At 50.0% G+C, this 25965-nt stretch overlaps 1 protein-coding gene across 1 annotated transcript in view; it reads left to right on the top strand.

The window, feature by feature from the left end:
• Positions 1–25965, top strand: part of sptbn5 (spectrin, beta, non-erythrocytic 5) — a 400397-nt gene that overhangs the window by 126755 nt on the left and 247677 nt on the right. The window contains exons 27-30 of the mRNA XM_072486950.1: positions 3508–3624; positions 9039–9202; positions 13520–13652; positions 21648–21793. Of these exons, the coding sequence (XP_072343051.1) occupies positions 3508–3624; positions 9039–9202; positions 13520–13652; positions 21648–21793 (560 nt within the window). The remainder of the gene's footprint in view (positions 1–3507; positions 3625–9038; positions 9203–13519; positions 13653–21647; positions 21794–25965) is intronic.

Raw genomic sequence — 25965 nt, 5'->3', positions numbered from 1 at the left:
TGGACACTAAGGGCAATTTAGCATAGCCAATCCACCTAACCTGCACATCTTTGGACTGTGGGAGGAAACCGGAGCACCCGGAGGAAACCCACGCAGACCCGGGGAGAACGTGCAGACTCCGCACAGACAGTGACCCAAGCCGGGAATCGAACCTGGGACCCTGGAGCTGTGAAGCAATTGTGCTAACCACTATGCTGCCCATACCGTACTGGTATGTGGGGTGTGGGGGAGGTCACCTGCTCCGAGTGACTGTCAAAGTGGATGGTCACCCTGAACTTTTACGCCATGGGGTCCGAGCAAGGACCTGTCTGGGATCTCGCAGACCTTGGTGCACAGATGGATCCGCGCCATCAGGGAGGACTTTTATGCCTTACTCAACACCTGGATATCCGGGCAGCGGAGTCCACCATCATTGCCGAGATGCCCGGGTCCAGGAGATGATCGACAGGATGCATGTCCCCATACGAGCATCTTCACATGACGATTGGACTTCACAAACTGAAAGGGGTTCCACTCGATGGACGTGCATCTGGTGTGTAACCATAAGCTGCACATCATGCATGCCTCATCCGAAACCCGGGCAGTGTACACAACACCTTCATCCTGGCAAACCTGACGGTTCCTGACATCTTCGAGGCAATCTGCTGGGTGAGTGGTTGGCTCCTAAGTGACAGGGGTTATCCGCTGCGGTCATGGCTGATGACGCCTATCCGGAGGCCATAGACCGACGCGGAGACCCGCTACAACGACTCCCATGCCGTGTCAGGGGCGTGATCGAGCGGTGCTTTGGCATCCTGAAGATGTGGTTCAGGTGCCTGGAACGCTCTGAAGGATCCCTCCAGTATAGCACTCGGAGAGTCTCCCACATTGTGGTGTTCTGCTGCTGCGTCCGCCAGAACATCACGCAGCAGAGGGGCGATGTGCTGAAGGAGGGGGATGAATGGCAGGCCTCGTCCGACGAGAAGGATGTGGGGGAGGGCAAGGATGGGCAGGACATTGGGTTTGGGCAGACACAGGCTGCCGCACAATGTGTGCGCCTGGGCCGGCGTGCACGGGATGCTCTAATTGCCTCCAGGTTCATCGACTATGGGTCTGGCCGACAGCACAAACATTTCATCCCAGCCCCACCTCCCCACCTGGCCGACCGCCCCCTCCCATGACCACCCATGCTAAACCACTACAATCCCGAACCCCCCCTCCTCCTGCAATCCTCTCTGTAATTCCTACCTGTGGGTGCGTGCCCTAATTTTGCAGTAACAGCGGGTCTGGTCCATGGGATGGACGACCCGCTCTACCGTGAGCTCTGGTGCTCAGTGCCATTTGACAACGTCTGACTCCGGCCCACGGTAGCACTTTCCACCGTTCACCTGGGTAATCCCATCTGCCCATTCCATCTCATGATCCCACTAAACCCATGGGGTGGGGACAGGGTGCGCGGTGGCGTTGGGAGAGAGGGAGGGCGAGGAGTGGGGTACTGGGACGATGTGTCGGAACTGATTTGGGGGCCCCGGCCCATCCCATGCCTCACATCCTTCTGAAAGAGCACTGAGGCAGGTTGAACCTGTGCCCAGGTGTTTATTTTATAAACTACATGTGAACATCTCTAAAACGGTTTGTGCCCTAGCCCCTAAAGCTACCCTGTGTGCTGCACCCGTGCCATCTTAACTGGTGTCTACCTTTCTGGCCTTATGGGCCAAAAGCTACATCTAGGTGGATCCCCAGGAGGTACATCAGGATCGGAGGCGGCCTGCTGCGAATCCCCCCTGTGACCTGGGTCCCAGTTGGCAACCGTCCTCTGGAGCGACAGGGCCTGGATGGGCCGGCTGTCGCTTGGTTGTCCCAAGTGATCCTGATGTACCTCCTGGGGATCCACCTAGATGTAGCTTTTGGCCCATAAGGCAGAAAGGTAGACACCAGTTAAGATGGCACGGGTGCAGCACACAGGATAGCTTTCGGGGCTAGGGCACAAACCGTTTTAGAGATGTTCACGTGGTGCCACCCTGTTCAGCCTGCTGCCCACCAGATGCGACAGGAGGGGGGGGGTCCAAGGCACTGTGGTGTTCCAATCCAGCACCTCCCCTGCGGGAGTCACCGGCACGGGCCCCATCACCACCTCCTCCCTCGGGGTGCTCGATGGCCCCTGGGCCATTCCGTGGTATGGGTGCAACCGGAGTGAATACCTAGGGCTTCCCCGCCACCTGGTGCCGCTGGCCCCAGAGGCCCGCTCTCGCCTTGACCTTGGTCTGCATGCTCGTGGTCATGGAGCACAGGGACTGGGCCACGTCCCTCTGTGAGTGTGCCACCTCCGTCCAGGGCTGGCTCAGGCCAGCCAGTGCCCAGGCAATGCCGACGATGCCCTCAGCCATAACCCGTTGTGACTGGGCCAAGTTCTGGAGCACAACTGCAATGTCCAGGTGGTGCTGGTACATAGCTGCCTGTGACAGGGCAACCCTGGCCTGTGCCTTCGCCACCACCCAGACAGAGTGTCCCAGGCCTTGGACGTCCTGATTCATGGTCGATACCTTCGCGCCCAAGGCCTCCACGGCGGACCCCACCCATTTGGTGTTGGCCTGGGTGGCACACATTGTCAGCTCCGCCTCCTGCCACTGCAGGCGGTTAGACTCTCCCCTCTGCATGTGCAAGTTGGTTGCTGACAGTACCTCATGTAGTCCCAGGTCCTGTGTCTGCATCTCCAATATCGATGAAACCGCCATTTCCAGAAGCCTAAGACCCGTCTGGATGGCAGCTAGACCCGAGGGTCGGGCCGCCCTCCGACCATCTGCCCCCTCAGGGGTTCCTACCTCCACCTGATGTACCACAGCACGTGTGTTGTGCGCACCAGATAGTGTCCCAGTAACCTCTTCACTAAAGTGCCCAACCGAGGTGGGTGTCTCTGGGATGTTGGAGGGTGTTGGAGACCACTTTGGGCGGTTATGGGTGTGTGGGACAGGGATTGGTGCCAGGGGCACAGTACTGTCTACTCACCCTGGCCACCCTGAGGAGTTGTGCAGCCTATTTTGGCATTGCTTTCCGGTCCTGGCGGTGGGGCCCACAGCGCTCACGCCCTTTGCCTCCTGCACCCAGGCGCCCGGTGTACAGTGATGGGTGGCAGCCTCAGAGTGGCCCACCTATCCTCCAGGGCATCCAGCATGGTCTCCAGCTCGGCATCCGGTAACCAGGGTGCCGCTCTTCGGACTGCCATCTTGTTGGCTGGGATGAGTGTGTGTGGGGAGTGGAGTGCTGATATGCGGCTGCAGCTTGTCAGCCTCTCGAGTGGCAATCACAACCCCAGCGAATCGAGCACCGTTTTTCACTGGAATTGATAATGTTCCACGTGGCACACCGCTTGCTCATTAACGGATCCTGAATTGCTCCCGGACCGGCGCCAATTTCGTTTTCGTAGAAGTCCACTGATTTAGTCTCGGTGTCAACACTTAGTTTCTGAAACGGCGAATCCCGCCAATAGTTCCTAATGACCGTGTAACTGATAACTAAATTTTAATTTAGTTCCTTGCAGATGCTTCAGAGCTGGAAGCATGGGCAGCAGAAAAGCTTCAGCTTGTCTCAAGTGAGGATTACGGAAAGAATGAAGCTGTCACACAGAAGCTTATTAAGAACCAGAAGGTAAGTGTAATCTCCAAAATGGCATCTTGCCGACCAGTGACATTCGATATCCACATTCTTCTCTTAAATACACCACCAGAGAAAACCCATTCAAACTAACTTCAGAGTAAATGCAGTGAAACAGAGAGTAAATATTGAAACTCTCCAACTTGCCGCCTCTGTACAATTAATTTGTTAACTGCAATCGGTCTCTCTTGTTGTGTTATAGGAAGTTGAAGGATTCTGACCCTTGTGTCTTTCTCTGATTTCTGCATATATTTCTTCTCTCTTCTCGACTTACTTATCAAGATAGACTAAAGGAGCAGTGACTGTGCTTTATAGAAGTGTTGACATAAGAGTAATCGGTCTGGTTTTATAAGATGAAGAAGGTACCAGTGTTATTTGTTTCGACAGTCTGTTCCACTTAACTGGCAGGGAGGATGAGGGGGTTACCATATCAAGTTGTATAAAGTCAGATCTTCATTGGATGCCAGGATGTAATTTATTTCCCTGCAAAGAATGGGAAAAGTGGAAAGGCAACTTATTATCTAAATGTGGAGAGACTTCGGGGTGCTCCGAAGCAGAGGGATCTGGGGATCCTCGTTCTTGAGCCACAGAAAACTATCATGCAGGTACAGCAGATAATAAAGAATGCAAATTGAATGTTGGCATTTATAGGTAAGGGAATAGAGTATAAAGGTAAGGAAGTGTTGTTGTAACTATACAAGGCACTTGTGAGACCACGTCTGGAATACTGTGCACAGTTTTGGTCCCCTTATTTGAGGACAAATGTTGTTGCATTGGAGGCAGTTCAGCGAAGGTTCACTAGATTGATTCCAGAGATGAGGGGTTTGTCTTATGAAGAGAGATTGAACAGTTCAGACCTATACTCTCTACAGTTTAGAGAATGAGGGGAGATCAAATTGAGGTATACAAGATGATAAAAGGTATGGATAAAATAGATGTGGAGCAGATGCTTCCTCTTGTGGGGCATTCTAAAATGAGAGGTCATAGTCTGAGGAAAAGAGGTCGCAAATTTAAAACAGAGTTGTGGAGAAACTACTTCTCCCAAAGGGTTGTAAATCAGTGGAATTTGCTACCCCAGAGTGCGGAGGATGCTGGGACAGTGAGTAAAGTTAAGGAAGAGTTAGACAGATTTTTAATTGGTATTGGGTTGAAGAGTTATGGAGAACAGGCAGGATGGTGGAGCTAAGGCCAGTATGAGATCAGCCACGATCGAATGGAGGAGCAGACAAAATGGGCCAAGTGGCCTAATTCTGTTCCTATACTTATGAACTTATGAATAGTGAACCTCTGAAATAGGCAGTGGTACAGATTCACTGAATTTCTTAAAGCGAGAGCTGGACTTTATCGAATTTACAGTGCAGAAGGAGTCCTTCGGCCCATCAAGTCTGCACCAGTCCTGGGAAAGAGCAGTCTACCGAAGCCCACACCTCCACCCTATCCCTGTAACCCAGTAACCCCACTTAAGCCCACGAAGGGTAATTTAGCATGGCTAATCCACCTAACCACATCTTTGGACTGTGGGAGGAAACTGGAGCACCCGAAGGAAACCCACGCAGTCACGGGGAGAATGTGCAGACTCCGCACAGACAGTGACCCAAGCCGGGAATCTAACCTGGTACCCTGGAGCTGTGAAGCAATTGTGCTAACCACTGTGCCGCCTTGTTTCCAGTTGGAGGAAAGATTACATCATACAAAATGTAGGTACTGCGAGGAATTTTTAGATCTCCTGAAGGTGGTGGGGGGGAATGGGGAGGGGTGGCAGGTGTCGGAGAGGAATTTCCCAGCTATTTTAATTGCCTAATACTGCACCAAAGAACGAGATATTCATAAGTAGATTATAGTCTTTTGAATGAACTTGTGTTTATGGAAGCTAGCTGGCCAGGAGAATAATGGCGGTGACAAAAGGCATGGATAAGGGTTTCAACCACGGATGAACTAAGATAGCGGTGAGGACAGACAGCGTAACAGAGAAACAAGTAGTTGTGTTGGAAAGGATGTGTGAGCTCAGCTCGGGGCCAAATAGGAGGTTGTGAATGGTCTGGTTAAGTGTGAGACAGGGCTGAGGAAGGGGATAGAATCCGCGGCGAGGAAATTGAGTTTTTGGCAGGAGTTGAAGGCGAGAGGTGGAATTTTGCGGAGGATAGCCCAACGGTGCCATTGACAGGTTTTCCTGCTGTATTTTTAAACACTTTGTCAAATGTCTCTGCAGGGTAAAAGCCATTACCCCCACATGTAACTGAAGAAAATTATGGCTCATCTTGGGCTGCATTTCAGAGAAGCTGTCATATAACACAGAGCTGGTGGAGTTGGATGAGGTCAGCATCCGTGTTGCAGCTGACCCCATGCCTGTGTCTGGTGGAGGCAAAGCACAGCACTTAGATGTGAAAGAGCTGGGGCCAAAGATTGATCCTTGCGGGACTCGAGAAGTCGCAGTGTTGGGGCAGGGATGGAAGCTTTTTCTGGAAATTCTCCGGATCTGAAGATTCCAACGGTGGGAAGGACTGGAAAATCCCACCCAATGTCATTAACAAATTTGATAAGGGTTGATTCAGTACTGTGGCAGGGCCAGAAACCTGATTGGAGCAGTTCAAAAATGAAGTTGCAGGAAAGATATGCACAGATTGGGGAGGCAACAATGTGTTTAAGAACTGGGGAGAGAAAATTAGATTGGAGATGGGGCGGTGGTTTGTCTGTTATAATCACTGTGCGTTTTAGCTTCAGTTGTCCCTGGAGGCAAGGCTGTTCATAAACTTTACCTTTATTAAACATTTTTCTAACTGTATACAGGATAAATCTCAGAACGAAGCTTCACATGGAGTTCTCTCATAGCATACCCAGTTGTCATGTGATCTCACATCATTGATGATGTAGACTGAATATTTACATTGTCCCTTTGTACTACACCTCACCCCAGGTCTCTGACTCTGTTAAATACATTATTTAGATTTGGTTTCAAAAAACAGAAGGGTTTACAATCAATAACTGGGGTGAGGGAGTTACTGAATGACAGTGTGAGGGAGCTGGATTAATGTCATAAAGATGCAGTCAATAACACAGGGTGCTTGGACAGGGGTATAGTGAGTGACAAAGTGAGAGATCTGGATTAACATCAGCAGCGATGCATTAGTAACACAATATTGGGGAAGGAGCTGCCATTACAGGGGTCATTTCAGTTACAGTTGAAATCTTCTGTCTCACAGCCATTAGATTTTCCTACAACTACATGTGGTAGTATGCATTAAGGGTCATGTGGGACTGTGAAGCCATGATGTCATTGGCTGACAGATCCCGGGTCCTAGTTGGACGTTGACCTCTAGCTCCGCCCTGAAGGCGGAGTATAAGTACCTGGAGTTCTCCCCCGCAGGCAGTCTACTACTGAACTGCGGGGGAAACAGTCACGCTTAATAAAGCCTCATCGACTTCACTCTATTCGTCTCTCGGAGTCTTTGTGCGCTACACTACACAAAGCCATGATTAGAACAGATTAGAACAGTGCAGTTCCGGTCACAATACCTTAGAAAGGATTTACTTGCCTTGGAAGGAGTGCAAAACAGATTCACCAGAATGTCAACAAGGCTCCAAGGAGTAGATATGAGGAAAGATTTATTTTCCTAGTCTCGAATTCTCTGGAATGTAGAATGCTACAGAATGTTTTCATCGAATCTGTAAGTGCAGAAGGAGGCCAATCTGACCGATTGAATTTGTTGCTCTTAATGCAGCCCATTAATTGTCCAGTATTCTCTGTTTTGTTTCCCATTCCAGCATCCGTAGTAATTTGCTTTTAAGAACCTATCTATCTCAGCCTTAAATATATTAAAGACTCTGCCCCCACAGCTCTCTGAACGGAGTTCCAAAGACCCTCAACCCTCTGAAAGAATAAATTCCTCCTCATCTCAGTCTTAAATTGCCACCCCTTATTCTGAGACGATGCCCTCCTGGTCCTAGACTCTGCCAAGAGGGGAAACATCCTCTCAGTATTTTCCCTGTCAAGCCCCTTAAGAGTCCTGTCTGTTTTGATGAGATTCCTTCTCATTCTTCTAAATTCCAATGAGTAGAGTTCCAACCTGTTTAACCTTGTCTCAGAAGACAATCCCTCTAAACCGGGGATCATCCTCGTGAACCTTCTCTGAACTGCCTCCAATGGAATAATATCTTTCCTTAAATAAAAGGACCAGAACTGCTCACAGTACTCCAGATGTGGTCTCACCAGTACCTTGTACGGTGTAGCAAGACCTCCCTACTCTTATATTCCAACCCCTTTGAAATAAGTGCCAGCATTCCATTAGCTTTCCTGATTACCTGCTGCACCTGTGTGCTAGCTTTCTGTGTTTCATGCAAAAGTACCTCAAAGTCACTTTGTGTTGCAGCTTTCTATAATTTTTCTCCATAAATAAAACATTGTTCTCCCTTCCAAAATGAACGACGTCACATTTTCCCACATTAACCTATCAATATCGCTTTGCAAACTGTTTGTATCCGTCTCACAACTTGCCTCTCCACCTATTTTTGTGTCAACATATATTGTAAACCGTTGTGGTCTCACTGATCCCTGTGGAACACCAGTGGTTTCAGGTCACAAACCTGAAAATGAATGCCTGATCCCCACTCGCTGTTTGCTGCCCATCAGCCAATTCTCTATCCATGCCAATGTACGACATCCAACACCATGGGCTCTTATGACTTAACCTTTTGTGAGGTACCTTGTCGAACACCTTCTGGAATTCCAAATACATCATTCCCTCTATCCACCCTGGTTGAGACTTCCTCAAAAAACTCAAATAAATTAGTCAGACACAATTTGCCTATCATGAAGCCATGCTGACTCTGCTTGATTAGATTATGATTTTCCAAATGTGCTGCTATTACTTAATAATTGATTCCAACATTTTTCCAACAATTGATGTTAGGTCAATCGACCTATAGATGCCTGCTTTTTGCCTCCCTCCTTTTTGAAAAGGAGTGGCAGTTTTCCAATCCTCTGGTACCTCTCCAGAATCCAAGGATTTTTTGAATATTACAAACAATGCACCCACTATCTCTGTAGCTACTTTTTTTTAGGTTCCTAGGATGCAAGCTATCAGGATCAGGGGACTTATCTGCCTATAGCCCCATTAGTTTGTCTAATACTACGTCTCTAGTGATGGTGATGGTATTTAATTCTCTCCCCGCATTCTTTAGTATTAATGGGATTTTCAAAATATCTTCCACCGTAAATTATCTGTTCAACTTCTCTGCCATCTCCTTGTTCCCCACAAAATTGGATTGAGATCTAATTAATAAGCATTGGGTTTCCCACCTCCAGGATGATGGCATCTCTGCTGGGTGTCGCTGGTTTCACTTTATAATATGGATAATAGAGGTGTGACCTCGATCCTCTCTTTTGCCTCTTGCACTTTTTTAATCTTCAGGCTCTGGAGCAGCAAATCCAGGATTACTATGGCCTCGCAGAGCAGCTTCACAGGGTTTCTGAGGATCTTCCGCTCAGAGGGCTTATTACATTTGACATGGTGGATGAGACTGAGGAACAGATTCGTAAGCAGTTGAAGAAATTGCGGGAGCGTTCAACAGTCAGGTACATGGACTAGGAGCTCAATGGACTCGAACCCCCGGGACTCGAACCCCCGCCTTATCTCATGGTGAAGATCGCGCCATGGTGCAATGTGGCCGATAGAAGATGGGAGACCCCGCTCCCGGGATATACCCAACTCGCAACAGTGCAATGTAAATCCCGCCCTTTGTGGGTGGCATCACTTCTTGGCAAATCTGCATATTAGAGCGAGACAGCTAGCCTCACCCTGATATGCAGTTACCCAAAGCATTGGGATCTAGCCCCTTCGCCTTGTAAATTCGGGCAAGTGCCGTTCAGTACTGGTCTCCACAAACGGGGACCAAATTGAACGGCACACGTGGGGGTCTCTCTGGGGATCGGAGGCCCCGAGGTGCATGCCTTTTCGATAGGGTGGTACCCTGGCATTGCTTGTGCCACCCAGGTACCCTGGCACTGCCAGTTGAGCACCTTGGCACTGCCATCTAGTTGCAGCCTGCCATTGCCGAGGTGCCCAGTGGCACGGCTAGCTGGCAAGGGCACTGCCAGTGTACGAGGTTGGCACTGCCAAAGGGCCATGCTGGCATTTTTCGCGTGGTGGCAATCGGGCCGGGGGTGCCCTGCTTTGGGTGTTGGGAAGGGTGCAAGGGGGGAGGCCCAGGGAACCCCTCATAGTGAGTTGGGGCATGGGGGGAGGGGTAAGAGGTCGCATTGGGGACTCCAGAGATTGGGGCTTTTGAGGAGTTCCGGCGAGTGGAACTTCTCAGTGCATAAAAATGGGTTGAGTGCGACCTCGCCCCCATATCTAACCCGAGGGTCATTTGATAGTGTTGTGTTTCTTGGCGCCGTGAGAGCCCGGAAACACGTGCCTGTATGTGCTCGCTATGGGACTTTGTTCCCATTTAGTTAAATCATGCCTATAAGATTCATCAGCTTTGAAATACTGCCCATTTGTAAAAAATTACAAAATTATGGGTGTTGAGCAATGATAAAATTACGATTAAATACACTGAATATAAGAATATTCATGAATTAGCAACTTCTTCCCAGGTGACCCTTCAGAGAGATTTATGGATGTGATTTAAAAACATTTTTTTTAGATATGTCAATCCCCATAATAACAACGATCCCATCCGCCCACCAACCCCCAAACCTCAGCCCACATGTTTACATAAACAAATGACAAAAAGGAATCAGGGATTACCCATAGTCACCCTTAATCTACACAGCCCCCCTTTCCCCACCCCCCCAACGAATGTTCGATGTTATCCAGTTCTTGAAAGTGCATAATAAATAGTGCCCATGACTTGTAGAACCCCTCCGAGCTTCCCCTCAGTTTGAACTTAACCTTCTCAAGGGTCAAGTATTCCAACAGGTCCCCCCGCCACGCCAGGGCACTGGGTGGAGAGGCTGCTTTCCATCCCAGCAGGATCCGCCTTCGGGCGATCAACGAGGCGAAGGCTCTGATATCTGCCTCCGCTCCCGTTTCCAACCCTGGCTGGTCCGACAGCCCGAATATGGTCTCCTGGGGATCCGGGTCCAGTTTCACACGCACCACCTTGGAAATTACCCGAAACACCTCCTTCCAGTACTCCCCTAGCTTTGGACAGGACCAAAACATATGAACGTGATTCGCGGCCCCCCCCCCCCCCCCCCCCCCCCCCCGCAACGCTCACACACATCCTCTACTCCTTCAAAAAATCGGCTCATCCTCGTCCTCGTGAGGTGCGCTCTATATACCACCTTCAGCTGTATCAGCCCCAACCTCGCACATGAGGTGGAGGCATTCACTCTCCGGAGCACCTCACACCAGACCCCCTCCTCTATAACCTCTCCCAGCTCTTCCTCCCACTTTGCTTTGATCCCTTCCAGTGGTGCCTTATCCTCTTCCAGAATAGCTCCGTACACTGCTGACACTGCCCCCTTCTCCAGTCCCCTTGTCGTCAACACCACCTCCAGCAATGTGGAGGTCGGTTCCCCTGGGAACCTCTGTATCTCCTTCCTGGCAAAATCCCGAACCTGCATGTACCTAAACACTTCTCCCTGCTCTAGCCCATACTTCGCCTCCAGCTCCCTCAATCCTGCAAACCGACCCCGAAGAAACAAATCTTTTAGCGTCTTAATCCCCTTCTCTTCCCATTTCCGAAAACTTCCATCCCACCTCCCTGGCTCAAATCTGTGGTTCCCCCGAATCGGCATTTCCCTTGACCCTAAACCCAACCCGAAGTGTTGGCGAAACTGCCTCCAGATTTTCAATGAAGCTATTATTACCGGACTCCCTGAATATTTCCCCGGAGCTATCGGGAGCGGCGCTGTTGCAAGTGCCTTCAGCCCCGACCCCCTGCACAAACTCTCCTCCATTCTGACCCACTGAGAATCCACCCCTCTGACCCAGCTCCGCACTTTCTCCACATTTGCCACCCAGTAGTAGTACAACAAGTTCGGGAGACCCAAACCCCCTGCCTGCCTTCCCCTCTGCAGCAGCACCTTTCTCACTCTGGCCACCTTCCCTCCCCATATGAATGAGGTAATCCTTCCCTCAATCTCCCTGGAAAAAAGACTTTGGCAGGAAAATCGGTAGGCATTGAAAAATGAACAGGAATCGCGGCAACACATTCATTTTAACCGCCTGTACCTGACCTGCCAGCGACAGAGGAAGGCCGTCCCACCTTGCCAGATCGGCTTTCGCTCTCCCCACCAAACTAGTGATGTTGTACCTGCGAAGCCTCCCCCACACCCGGGCAACCTGCACCCCCAGATACCTAAAATGAGTCCCTGCTCTACGGAATGGCAGCCCCCCCCACCCCTGCCCCCACCCCCGGCCGAGACACCACAAAGTACTTACTCTTGTCCAGGTTCAACTTGTACCCCGAGAAAGACCCAAATACCCGCAGTAGCTCCAATATTCCTCCTATCGACGCACTCAGCTCCGACACATACAGCAGCTAGTCGTCGGCATATAAGGACACCCTATGCTCTATCTCCCCCCCCCCCCCCCCCCCCCCCCGCACTATTCCTTTCCATGCTCCCGAACTTCTCAATGCGATGGCCAGCGGCTCAATCACAAGTGCAAACAGCAGCGGGGACATAGGACATCCCTGTCTCGTCCCACGGTGGAGAGAGAAATATCTCAAACTGATATTATTTGTGCGGACACTTGCCTTCGGTTCCTTATATAATAGCTTTACCCAGTTCACAAACCTTGGTCCAATCCCAAACCGCTCCAGCACTGCCATCAGGTACCCCCATTCTACCCGATCAAACGCCTTCTCGGCGTCCAATGCCACAACTACCTCTGTTTCCTTTCTTTCCGCCGGTGCCATAACAACGTTCAAAACCCTCCTAATGTTCGAAAACAGCTGCCTCCCTTTCACGAACCCCGTCTGATCCTCCCCTTTCACCTTCGGAAGGCACTCCTCCAGCCTACCCGCGTACCTTCGGCAACACTTTTACGTCCACATTCAGAAGTGATATGGGCCGATACGACCCACACTCCGTCGGATCCTTATCTTTTTTTAGTAACAGGGAAATCGATGCCTGCCCCAAAGTTTGCGGCAACACCCCCTTCCCTATCGCCTCCTCAAACATCCCCACCATCAGGGGTGCCAACCTATCCTTAAATTTTTTATAATATTCCACCGGAAACCCATCCGGCCCTGCCACCTTCCCCGACTGCATCTCCCAATCGCATCCTTTATCTCCTGCTCCACTATCTGCTCCTTCTAATGTAGCCCTGTCCCCCTCCCCTAGCCTCGGGTACTCCAACCCATCGAGAAATTCCTGCATCTCACGGTCTCCTCCGAGTGGCTCTGACTTGTACAACCTCTCATAAAACTCCTCAAAAACCTTGTTAATCAGCACTGGGGCCACCACCAACTTCCCTGCCCTATCCTTCACCTGAAGAATTTCCCTTGCCGCTGCCTCCCTCCGGAGCTGACCTGCTAACATACTAACCTGCTGACCTTAACAAGCTGACCTGCTAACCTTATCTCCATGTTCATAAACTGCACCCCTTGCTCGTCTCAGTTGGCGCACCGCCTTCCTGGTGGACAGTCGGTCGAAGCTCGCCTGTAGTTCCTTCCTCTTTTCCAGCTTCGCCGGGTCCCCATCCTCTGCATACCTCCTATCTACCTCCAACATCTCATCTATTGGATGTGATTTTTACATGCATATCTTTGTCCTACGATTTATACACAGCATTGTGTGTTCATGCATGTGCATGTGTATGTGCAAATGATTTGTAGAGGATGCATGTGACATTCAATGCTGTGGTGGTGACCTGATGTGGTGGAACAAGTTTGAAGATGAGAGGCTGATTTGATGGGAAATGATTTTAATTACCAGGATGAAGAAATTAGAAGAAACTTTGGGATTCCATGAGTACCTGCGGGAAATTGGGGAACTTGAGACGTGGATCACACAGCAGATGCAAACGGCCAGCTCCGAGGACTACGGGAATGACTACCAACATGTGCTGGTAATGTTTGTTTTCTGCAGAATGTGACTGTCCTCCCCAGTCCTATGACCAACATTATTTCCTTCCTGTATCATGAACCCTCCATTCACAACTTTCTTATCACTTTCACAAATGAACATCCAGTAGTGGGAAACCTCTGCTCACATTGTTGATCACCAGCTGCCTCTTCTGAATTCCTGAAGTACCATCCGTGTAGAACTCTACATCATTCCACTATCATTGAAACACTCAACCACGGGTGAGATTCTCTGGCCTTCGCGCGGTGTGTTTCTTGGTGGCAGGAGACAGCCTACCGCTGTTGATGGGATTTCCCATTGAATCCACCCCACCCCGTCGGGAATCTGTGGTATACCTCCAAGCTCAACGTTTCCTTTTCTCACCTAGACAACCTCTTCAGCTTTACCCTACAGGAGCAACAAATCATTCAGAACTCTGCTGCCACAATTATATCACACACAGCTCGACCATCAACACAGACTTTGGTGAATGCTGTAGGTTCCCACATTAGCTTTCTTCCCAGAGAGGGAGCATCGTCAAGCAGTTAAAGGAAGAGCTACAGCTGGAGGAAACCAAACTTCCCCTGCTTAACAAACTCTGTATCTCTGCCTCTGCAACTCTCCTCCTCTGTTATAGAATCATAGAATCCCTACAGCGCAGAAAGAAGTAATTCAGCCCATCGAGTATGCACCGACCCTCTTAAAGAGCGCCCTACCTAGGCCCACTCGTCCCCAATATCCCCGTAACCCCATAACCCCACCTAACCTGCACATCTTTGGACACCAAGTGGCAATTTTATCATGGCCAATCCACTAACCTACATCATTAGACTGTGGGAGGAAACTGGAGCACCCGGAAGAAACCCACGCAGACACGAAAATAATATGCAAACTCCACACAGACAGTCGCCCAAGGCTGGAATTGAACCTGGGTCCTTGGTGCTGTGAGGCATCAGTGCTAACCACTGTGCCACCATGCCCCCCATGTCCCCCAACCCACATTCCTCCGCCAGCTCATGCCCACTGCAAACCTCTCTTGCTCTATACCCATTTCTTCAGCTCAGACACACTGCAAATGTCTCCTGTTCTTTCCCATTTCTTCAGGTGAAACTCACTGTACCTCCTCCTATTCTGGTCCTGCTCACCCCTTTCTCCTCCACTTGTACCCTCTGCCCAATCTCGTGCCTTCCACCCCAGCTCACCCTTCCTCCTCGACTTGTGCCCTCTGCCCCATTGCATTCCTCCTTCCTCCCCCACTCATGCCCTCTGCCCCATCTTGAGCACCTTGTCTCAGTTCACCTCCACATTGTGGTCCTTGGGTTCAGGATACAGTCATTAATGATGTTATGAGCCATGGGCTGAACCGATAGAATCAAATTTGACCGCACACAACAATTTCCTACTTCTTACTCTACCAAAACCCCTCATAGTTTTGAATGCTTCTATTAGCTCTCACCCTATGTTTTTCTGATCTCAGTTAAAACAAATCCCAGCTTTTCCAATTTCTCCACATGACCGAACTCTCTCAGCCCTACTATAATCCTGCTAAATTCCCTCTGCATCATCTCTGGGACCTGGACATCCATCTTAAAGAATTGGACACAATATTCCAGCTGAGGACTAACCAGAGATTTGTTGAGAATTAGCATGACTTCTTTGCTTTTCCAATTAGTACTCAGAATTACAAAGGCAAGTATCATATTTGCTTTTTTCATCCGCTTTCTCAACTTGTCCTGCCACCTTCAAAGATTTGTGAATATTTGCTCCCAGGAGCCTCTTCTTGCAACTCCTCAAAGTAGCACCGTTTAGATGATACCGCTTCTCCAGTTATTTTTCCCATCATTTCAAATTTAACCACATTAAGTTGCAGTTCCATGTGCCTGTCCACTTCATCAATCTATCTACATCCTTCTGCTCAGTATGTAATATGCTGTATTGTCAGCCAACTTCAAAACTGTTCTATCTTTATCCAAGTGCAGGTCATTTAATAATAATAATCTTTATCAGTGTCACAAGTAGGCTAACATTAACACTGAAATTAAGTTACTGTGAAAAGTCCCTAGTCACCACATTCCAGCGCCTGTTCGGGTACACAGAGGGAGAATTCAGAATATCTAATTAACCCAACAAGCGCGTCTTTGTGGGAGGAAACTGGAGCACCCGGAGGAAACCCACACAGACACTGGGAGAACATGCAGACTCCGCACAGCCAGTGAGATAAGCGGGAATCGAACCTGAGTCCCTGATGCTGTGAAGCAACAGTGCTAACTGCCCCACAAATAATATCTGAAGACCAAGCCTGGTGAACACCGCAGCAAACTTCTGTTCAGTCAGAAAAACATTGACGTAAGTTTCACGCTCCCCAGCTGGTGGGCTTTTAGGCAACAGGGAGCGTGAAATAGCACAAAGGGGCTTCCTGCTAGACCTCTGCCTGCCCCGACCTCTGTGATATTACCTGGGGCAGGTGAGGCCTCAGACAGGCTGCCTGTCCTTGCCCCAGTTGAGACCCTTTACTTAAGGGACGTTTCCTGCCCAACCTCAATTTTTAGGTTGGTGGTAGGATTCCCCAGATATTGTGGAAGCCTGAAAATGATCAGTTCTAGGCCTCGGGCTGGGAGGGGCTCCATCAGAAGCCCCCTTGTAAATTTGGACGTCCCCTTCCACCTTAAGGTCTGGTGGCCACTTGACCTCTACCTCACCCCAGCCTCTCCCCTGACACCCCAAATTCCCATATCCATCCCCAAGCCTGTGCTACTCTCCTCACAGGCAGTACGGGGGAAAGTGTAAGGCAGAGAAGCCATAGTCAAAAATCAAAAAGGGCGACAGTACAAGGTACAGTGACTGAGGGGAGCTCAGTGAATAGGACCAGGAATACCAAAAGGAATAAAACTGGAAGTAAAAACATTAATGGTAAGCGACGCGGCAGGTTGTTACATGAAGATATGGGTTCAACGACAAGGAAAATTAGGAGAAAAGTTAAGAGGAAATATAATTTAGGAGAGGTTACTGATCAAGGTGTTAAGATTCAGAACAGAGGTAAAAAAAACAACATAAGTGTACTTTACCTGAATGCCCGTAGTATTCGGAATAAGGTAAATGAGTTGATGGCGCAAATCATCGTGAATGACTATGATTTAGTGGCCATTACTAAAACATGGTTAAAGGATGGTCACGACTGGGAGTTAAATATCCGAGGTTATCAAACTATTCGGAAGGACAGAGTGGATGCTAAGGGAGGTGGTGTAGCTCTGTTAATTAAGGATGACATCTGGGCAATAGTAAGGGACGACATCGGTGCTATGGAGGATAAGGTTGAATCCATTTGGGTGGAAATCAGGAATAGTAAGGCGAAAAAGTCACTGATGGGAGTAATCTATAGGCCACCAAATAGTAACATTATGATGGGGCAGGCAATAAACAAAGAAATAACTGATGCATGTAGAAATGGTACAGCAGTTATCATGGGGGATTTTAATCTAAATGTCGATTTGTTTAACCAGGTCGGTCAAGGCAGCCTTGAGGAGTTTATAGAATGTATCCGCGATAGTTTCCCAGAACAGTATGTCATGGAACCTACGAGGGTACAAGCGGTCCTAGATCTGTTCCTGTGTAATGAGACAGGATTGATTCAGGATTTCATAGTTAGGGATCCTCTCGGAAGGAGCGATCACAATATGGCGGAATTTAAAATACAGATTGAGGGTGAAAAGGTAAAATCAAGCACTAGAGTTTTGTGCTTAAACAAAGGAGATTACAATGAGATGAGAGAAGAACTAGCTAAGGTAGACTGGGAGCAAAGACTTTATGGTGAAACAGTTGAGGACCAGTGGAGAACCTTCCAAGCGATTTTTCACAGTGCTCAGCAAAGGTTTATACCAACAAAAAGGAAGGACGGTAGAAGGAGGGAAAATCGACCGTGGAGATCTAAGGAAATAAGGGAGAGTATCAAATTGAAGGAAAAAGCATACAAAGTAGCAAAGATTAGTGGGGGACTGGAGGACTGGGAAATCTTTAGGGGGCAACAGAAAGCTACTAAAAAAAGCTATAAAGAAGAGTACGATAGATTATGAGAGTAAACTTGCTCAGAATATAAAAACAGATAGTAAAAGTTTCTACAAATATATAAAACAAAAAAGAGTGGCTAAGGTAAATATTGGTCCTTTAGAGGATGAGAAGGGAGATTTATGAATTGGGGATGAGGAAATGGCTGAGGAACTGAACAGGTTTTTTGGGTCGGTCTTCACAGTGGAAGACACAAATAACATGCCAGTGACTGATGGAAATGAGGCGATGACAGGTGAGGACTTTGAGAGGATTGTTATCACTAAGGAGGTAGTGATGGGCAAGCTAATGGGGCTAAAGATAGAAAAGTCTCCTGGCCCTGATGGAATGCATCCCAGAGTGCTAAAAGAGATGGCTAGGGAAATTGCAAATGCACTAGTGATAATTTACCAAAATTCACTAGACTCTGGGGTGGTCCCGGCGGATTGGAAATTAGCAAACGTGACACCACGTTTAAAAAAGGAGGTAGGCAGAAAGTGGGTAATTATAGGCCAGTGAGCTTAACTTAGGTAGTAGGGAAGATGCTGGAATCTATCATCAAGGAAGAAATAGCGAGGCATCTGAATGGAAATTGTCCCATTGGGCAGGCGCAGCATGGGTTCATAAAGGGCAGGTCGTGCCTAACTAATTTAGTGGAATCTTTTGAGGACATTACCAGTGCGGTAGATAACGGGGAGTCAATGGATGTGGTATATCTGGATTTCCAGAAAGCTTTTGGCAAGGTGCCACACAAAAGGTTGCTGCATAAGATAAAGATGTATGGCATTAAGGGGAAAGTAGTAGCATGGATAGAGGATTGGTTAATTAATAGAAAGCAAAAAGTGGGGATTAATGGGTGTTTCTCTGGTTGGCAATCAGTAGCTAGTGGTGTCCCTCAGGGATCAGTGTTGGGCCCACAATTGTTCACAATTTGCATAGATGATTTGGAGTTGGGGACCAAGGGCAATGTGTCCAAGTTTGCAGACGACACTAAGATGAGTGGTAAAGCAAAAAGTGCAGAGGATACTGGAAGTCTGCAGAGGGATTTGGATAGGCTAAGTGAATGGGCTAGGGTCTGGCAGATGCAATACAATGTTGACAAATGTGAGGTTATCCATTTTGGTAGGAATAACAGCAAAAGGGATTATTATTTAAATGATAATATATTAAAACATGCTGCTGTGCAGAGAGACCGGGGTGTGCTCGTGCATGAGTCGCAAAAAGTTGCTTTACAGGTGATTAAGAAGGCAAATGGAATTTTGTCCTTCATTGCTAGAGGGATGGAGTTTAAGACTAGGGAAGTTATGCTGCAATTGTATAAGGTGTTAGTGAGGTCACACCTGGAGTATTGTGTTCAGTTTTGGTCTCCTTACTTGAGAAAGGACGTACTGGCGCTGGAGGGTGTGCAGAGGGGATTCACGAGGTTAATCCCAGAGCTGAAGGGGTTGGATTACGAGGAGAGGTTGAGTAGACTGGGACTGTACTCGTTGGAATTTAGAAGGATGAGGGGGGATCTTATAGAAACATATAAAATTATGAAGGGAATAGATAGGATAGATGCGGGGAGGTTGTTTCCACTGACGGGTGAAAGCAGAACTAGGGGGCATAGCCTCAAAATAAGGGGAAGTAGATTTAGGACTGAGTTTAGGAGGAACTTCTTCACCCAAAGGGTTGTGAATCTATGGAATTCCTTGCCCAGTGGAGCAGTAGAGGCTCCTTCATTAAATGTTTTTAAGATAAAGATAGATCGTTTTTTGAAGAATAAAAGGATCAAGGGTTATGGTGTACGGGCCGGAGAGTGGAGCTGAGTCCACAAAAGATCAGCCATGATCTCATTGAATGGTGGAGCAGGCTCGAGGGGCCAGATGGCCTACTCCTGCTCCTAGTTCTTATGTTCTTACGTTCACTCTGAGGCCCCAAGATCTCTCCTTTCTGTGCACTCCAAGACTCCGACTCTGCGGACTTAATGAACGTCCACTTCTCCCCATGGCACCTTCTCCTGTTGCCGGCACTAGAGAGCCGCCAGCCAATCAGATTAAGGCTGGACTTCCTCCCAAGTGAGGGATAGAATTACCGTCTGCAGCCAATTAAAGCTCATTTGAGTGTGAAATGGCTGTGGGGCAGGCAGTAGCAGCGGGAATATTTTTCCCACTGACACTTTGAATGGTGGGATGGGAAACCCCAACATCTGAAAAACCCTGGCCATTGCTTTAGCAGTATTCTCTGCCTCCTATTTCATAGCCAATTATGGAGCCAGGTCCTCCTATTCCATAGCCTTCCATTTTTCCAAATAAGTCTGTTATGTGCTAATTATGATATGTCAGGGCAGCACGGTGGCGCAGTGGTTAGCATTGCTGCGTCACGATGCTGAGGTCCCAGGTTCGATCCCAGCACTGGGTCCATGTCCGTGTGGAATTTGCATATTCTCCCTGTGTTTGCGTGGGTTTCGCCCTCAGAACCCAAAGATGTGCAGGATAGGTGGATTGGCCATGCTAAATTGCCCCTTGATTGGAAAAATAAATTGGGTACTCTAAATTCTTTACTTTTTAAAATGATGAAATGCCTTTTGAGAGCCCATATTTACAACATCTACTGCATTACCTTCATCGACCCTCTCAGTTATTTCACTAAAGAACAGGCTTGTCAGATTGATTTGACTTTAACAAATCCACACCGGCTGTTCCTTTTTAAGCCATGCTTCGCCAAGTGACAATGGTTTCTTGTAAAGACATCTCCTCGGCCCCAGAGGTCCGTGCTGCTGTACACATGGGAACTCTGTGACCAAGGCTGCTTGTTTTACTCCTACAATTCCTTTAAAACTTGAATGTGTCACCTGTTCATGATTCTTGGATACCTGAATAAAAATGACCATTTTTCATTTGTGAGTCGTCATTGAGCCTGGTCCTGTCACCAGCCACAGGAAGGCAAGGCCTGGATAGTTCTCAGCTCGGAAAGTCCTTGCTGTTCAATCGCCCAGATAAAGGGACAACATAATTGTTTATAATGCCGTAACCAAGGTTGGGAACTCAGCACAGCTGAGTAGTTATATATATATATATATATATATATATATATATTTTTAAAATCTTTTTATTCCCCTCATTTTCAACATTTTCATCAAATAAACAACAAAAGAAAACAAACCAAAATAAATGCAGTACCAATCCCCCAAACAGCATCCCCTTCAGAATACAGACCAAAACATCACCCGGGCATTCCAAGTAAAAAAGAAAGAAAATTAACAAACAATCAGTAAACCGTGTAGTCAAGAACAACAATAACCCCAACCCCCCCCCCCCCCCCCCCCCCCCCCCCCCCCCTCTCCCCTCCTAATGGTTCGGTGGCAACCAATTCTCGAAAGTCCATAATAAACAGTCCCCATGAACCACCAAGCCGAGGCACAGGGCAGAGAAGCTAACCTCCACCCCAACAGGATCCGCCTCTGGGCGATCAGCGAGGCAAACATCTGCCCCGCACCCGCCTGCAGCCCTGGGCGGTCCGAGACCCTGGGAACCTTGGTTCCAAGTTCACGTGCACGACCCCCGAGATGACACTGAAAGCATCCCTCCAATACCTCTCCAGCTTCAGATGAGACCAAAATATATATACATGGTTTGCGGGCCCCACATAGCTCACATACATCCTCCACTAACTCAAAGAGCCTGCTCATCCTCGCCTTTGAGGTGCACCCTGTACATAACCTTCAGCTGCATCAGCCTCAACCTCGCGCACGAGGTTGAGGCATTCACACTCCGGAGCACCTCACACCACAGACCGTCTTCTATAACCTCCCCCAACTTTACCTCCAGAAATGAGTAATTATAACCACCTTTTTCATACTGTTCACTGTTAAATCAACTACGAAAGGTGAGGGAGTCCATTAACATCACCACCTTTAATCTACTCCCAAAGTATGGATTATACTCATTGATGTGTTGGTGTGTTCTTGTTTTGTTAGAACCTGAGGGCATTATACAAAGCATTCTTACACCAATTGGAAATTGGTGAAGAGAGGATCCAGGATATACAGGCCTTGGTGAACAAGCTGGTTGACAAGGGTCATCCTCAGGCCCAGGAAATCTCACAGAGACATGATGTGCTGAGGTAGAATCACTGTGTTACATCAAAGATGAAGCAATAATTTATTTTCCACCTAATTTACAAGTGATGCATTTGTGGCTGAGGCGATCACAGGGTGCTGTACCTGTGTGAGGGGTCACAGGGTGCTGTATCTGAGTGAGGGGATCACAGGGTGCTATATCTGAGTTGAGGAGTTGTGGTAGGCTATATTAGGGGTATAGCGGTACCTAGGTGGGATATATCTTATACTATAGTATGAGTGATAGAACCTGCCTGCTGGTTCAGCCCAGCAGGTGGAGCATAAGAGTCTGTGTTTCACCCACAGCAGTCATTCTGTACCGGAGCTGCTGGGGTAACTACTTGTTCATTAAAGCCTTCAATTGGACTACAATCTCGCTTCAGTAGTGACTGATCGTGCATCAGGGATCACAGGGTGCTGTGTCTGAGAGTGATGGGATCGCAGGGTGCTGTGTCTGAGAGTGAGGGATCGCAGGGTTCTGTGTCTGAGAGTGAGAGGATCGCTGGGTGCTGTGAGAGTGAGGGGATCGCAGGGTTCTGTGTCTGAGAGTGAGGGGATCGCTGGGTTCTGTGTCTGAGAGTGAGGGGATCGCTGGGTTCTGTGTCTGAGAGTGAGGGGATCGCTGGGTGCTGTGAGAGTGAGGGGATCGCAGGGTGCTGTGTCTGAGAGTTAGGGGATCACTGGGTACTGTGAGAGTGAGGGGATCGCAGGGTGCTGTGTCTGAGAGTGAGGGGATCGCTGGGTACTGTGAGAGTGAGGGATCGCAGGGTGCTGTGAGAGTGAGGGGATCGTAGGGTGCTGTGTCTGAGAGTGAGGGGATCGCAGGGTGCTGTGTCTGAGAGTGAGGGGATCGCTGGGTGCTGTGAGAGTGAGGGGGTCGCAGGGTGCTGTGAGAGTGAGGGGATCGCAGGGTGCTGTGAGAGTGAGGGGATCGCAGAGTGCTGTGTCTGAGAGTGAGGGATCGCAGGGTTCTGTGTCTGAGAGTGAGGGAACACAGAGTGCTGTCTCTGAGAGTGAGGGGATCGCAGGGTGCTGTGTCTGAGAGTGAGGGGATCGCTGGGTGCTGTGAGAGTGAGGGGATCGCTGGGTGCTGTGAGAGTGAGGGGATCGCAGGGTGCTGTGAGAGTGTGGGGGTCGCAGGGTGCTGTGAGAGTGAGGGGATCGCAGGGTGCTGTGAGAGTGAGGGGGTCGCAGGATGCTGTGAGAGTGAGGGGATCACAGGGTGCTGTGAGAATGAGGGGATCGCAGGGTGCTGTACCTGAGAGTGAGGGGATCGCAGGGTGCTGTGTCTGAGAGTGAGGGGATCACAGGGTGCTGTGAGAGCGAGGGAATCACAGGGTGCTGTGTCTGAGAGTGAGAGGATCGCAGGGTGCTGTGAGAGTGAGGTGATCGCAGGGTGCTGTGAGAGTGTGGGGATCGCAGGGTGCTGTGAGAGTGAGGGGATCGCAGGGTGCTGTGTCTGAGAGTGAGAGGATCGCAGGGTGCTGTGAGAGTGAGGGGATCACAGGGTGCTGTGAGAATGAGGGGATCGCAGGGTGCTGTACCTGAGAGTGAGGTGATCGCAGGGTGCTGTGTCTGAGAGTGAGAGGATCGCAGGGTGCTGTGAGAGTGAGGGGATCACAGGGTGCTGTGAGAGTGAGGGGATCAGAGTGTGCTGTGAGAGCGAGGGAATCACAGGGTACTGTGTCTGACAGTGAGGGGATCACTGGGTGCTGTGAGAGTGAGGGGATCGCAGGGTGCTGTGAGAGTGAGGGGATCACAGGGTGCTGTGAGAGTGAGGGGATTGCAGGGTGCTGTGTCTGAGAGTGAGGAGATCGTAGGGTGCTGTGTCTGAGAGTGAGGGGATCGCTGGGTGCTGTGAGAGTGAGGGGATCGCAGGATGCTGTGTCTGAGAGTGAGGGATCGCAGGGTTCTGTGTCTGAGAGTGAGGGATCACAGAGTGTTGTGTCTGAGAGTGAGGAGATCGTAGGGTGCTGTTGTAGCGCACAAAGACTCCGAGAGACGAATAGAGTGAAGTCGATGAGGCTTTATTAAGCGTGACTGTTCCCCCGCAGTTCAGTAGTAGACTGCCTGCGGGGGAGGACTCCTGGTACTTATACTCCGCCTTCAGGGCGGAGCTAGAGGTCAACGGCCAACCAGGACCCGGGATCTGTCAGCCAATGACATCACGGCTTCACAGTCCCACATGACCCCTAATGCATACTACCACAGCTGTGTCTGAGAGTGAGGGGATCGCAGGGTGCTGTGAGAGTGCGGGGATCGCAGGGTGCTGTGAGAGTGAGGGGATCGCAGGGTGCTGTGAGAGTGAGGGGATCGCAGGGTGCTGTGAGAGTGTGGGGATCGCAGGGTGCTGTGGGAGTGAGGTGATCGCAGGGTGCTGTGAGAGTGAGGTGATCGCAGGGTGCAGAGAGAGTGACGGGATCGCAGGGTGCTGTGAGAGTGTGGGGATCGCAGGGTGCTGTGAGAGTGAGGGGTTCGCAGGGTGCTGTGAGAGTGAGGGGATCGCAGGGTGCTGTGAGAGTGAGGTGATCGCAGGGTGCTGTGAGAGTGAGGGGATCACAGGGAGCTGTGAGAGTGAGGGGTTCGCAGGGTGCTGTGAGAGTGAGGGGATCGCAGGGTGCTGTGAGAGTGAGGGGATCGCAGGGTGCTGTGAGAGTGGGAATCGCAGGGTGCTGTGAGAGTGAGGGGATCGCAGAGTTCTGTGTCTGAGAGTGAGGGGATCGCTGGGTTCTGTGTCTGAGAGTGAGGGGATCGCTGGGTGCTGTGAGAGTGAGGGGATCGCAGGGTGCTGTGTCTGAGAGTTAGGGGATCGCTGGGTACTGTGAGAGTGAGGGGATCGCAGGGTGCTGTGTCTGAGAGTGAGTGGATCGCTGGGTACTGTGAGAGTGAGGGATCGCAGGGTGCTGTGAGAGTGAGGGAATCGTAGGGTGCTGTGTCTGAGAGTGAGGGGATCGCAGGGTGCTGTGAGAGTGAGGGGATCGCAGGGTGCTGTGTCTGAGAGCGAGGGATCGCAGGGTTCTGTGTCTGAGAGTGAGGGATCACAGAGTGCTGTCTCTGAGAGTGAGTGGATCGCAGGGTGCTGTGTCTGAGAGTGTGGGGGTCGCAGGGTGCTGTGAGAGTGAGGGGATCGCAGGGTGCTGTGAGAGTGAGGGGGTCGCAGGATGCTGTGAGAGTGAGGGGATCACAGGGTGCTGTGAGAATGAGGGGATCGCAGGGTGCTGTACCTGAGAGTGAGGGGATCGCAGGGTGCTGTGTCTGAGAGTGAGGGGATCACAGGGTGCTGTGAGAGCGAGGGAATCACAGGGTGCTGTGTCTGAGAGTGAGAGGATCGCAGGGTGCTGTGAGAGTGAGGTGATCACAGGGTGCTGTGAGAGTGAGGGGATCGCAGGGTGCTGTGAGAGTGAGGGGATCGCAGGGTGCTGTGTCTGAGAGTGAGAGGATCGCAGGGTGCTGTGAGAGTGAGGGGATCACAGGGTGCTGTGAGAATGAGGGGATCGCAGGGTGCTGTACCTGAGAGTGAGGTGATCGCAGGGTGCTGTGTCTGAGAGTGAGGGGCTCGCAGGGTGCTGTGTCTGAGAGTGAGGGGATCACAGGGTGCTGTGAGAGCGAGGGAATCACAGGGTGCTGTGTCTGAGAGTGAGAGGATCGCAGGGTGCTGTGAGAGTGAGGTGATCACAGGGTGCTGTGAGAGTGAGGGGATCGCAGGGTGCTGTGAGAGTGAGGGGATCGCAGGGTGCTGTGAGAGTGAGGGGATCGCAGGGTGCTGTGAGAGTGCGGGGATCGCAGGGTGCTGTGAGAGTGAGGGGATCGCAGGGTGCTGTGAGAGTGAGGGGATCGCAGGGTGCTGTGAGAGTGAGGGGATCGCAGGGTGCTGTGAGAGTGTGGGGATCGCAGGGTGCTGTGGGAGTGAGGTGATCGCAGGGTGCTGTGAGAGTGAGATGATCGCAGGGTGCAGAGAGAGTGACGGGATCGCAGGGTGCTGTGAGAGTGTGGGGATCGCAGGGTGCTGTGAGAGTGAGGGGTTCGCAGGGTGCTGTGAGAGTGAGGGGATCGCAGGGTGCTGTGAGAGTGAGGTGATCGCAGGGTGCTGTGAGAGTGAGGGGATCGCAGGGAGCTGTGAGAGTGAGGGGATCGCAGGGTGCTGTGAGAGTGAGGGGATCGCAGGGTGCTGTGAGAG

This window comes from Scyliorhinus torazame, chromosome 2 (genome assembly GCF_047496885.1).
Source record: "Scyliorhinus torazame isolate Kashiwa2021f chromosome 2, sScyTor2.1, whole genome shotgun sequence".
In the NCBI taxonomy this organism is placed as follows: Eukaryota; Metazoa; Chordata; class Chondrichthyes; order Carcharhiniformes; family Scyliorhinidae; genus Scyliorhinus; species Scyliorhinus torazame.
The sequence above is the reverse complement of the archived record's forward strand: the minus strand, read 5'-3'. Positions and strand labels throughout refer to the sequence as shown.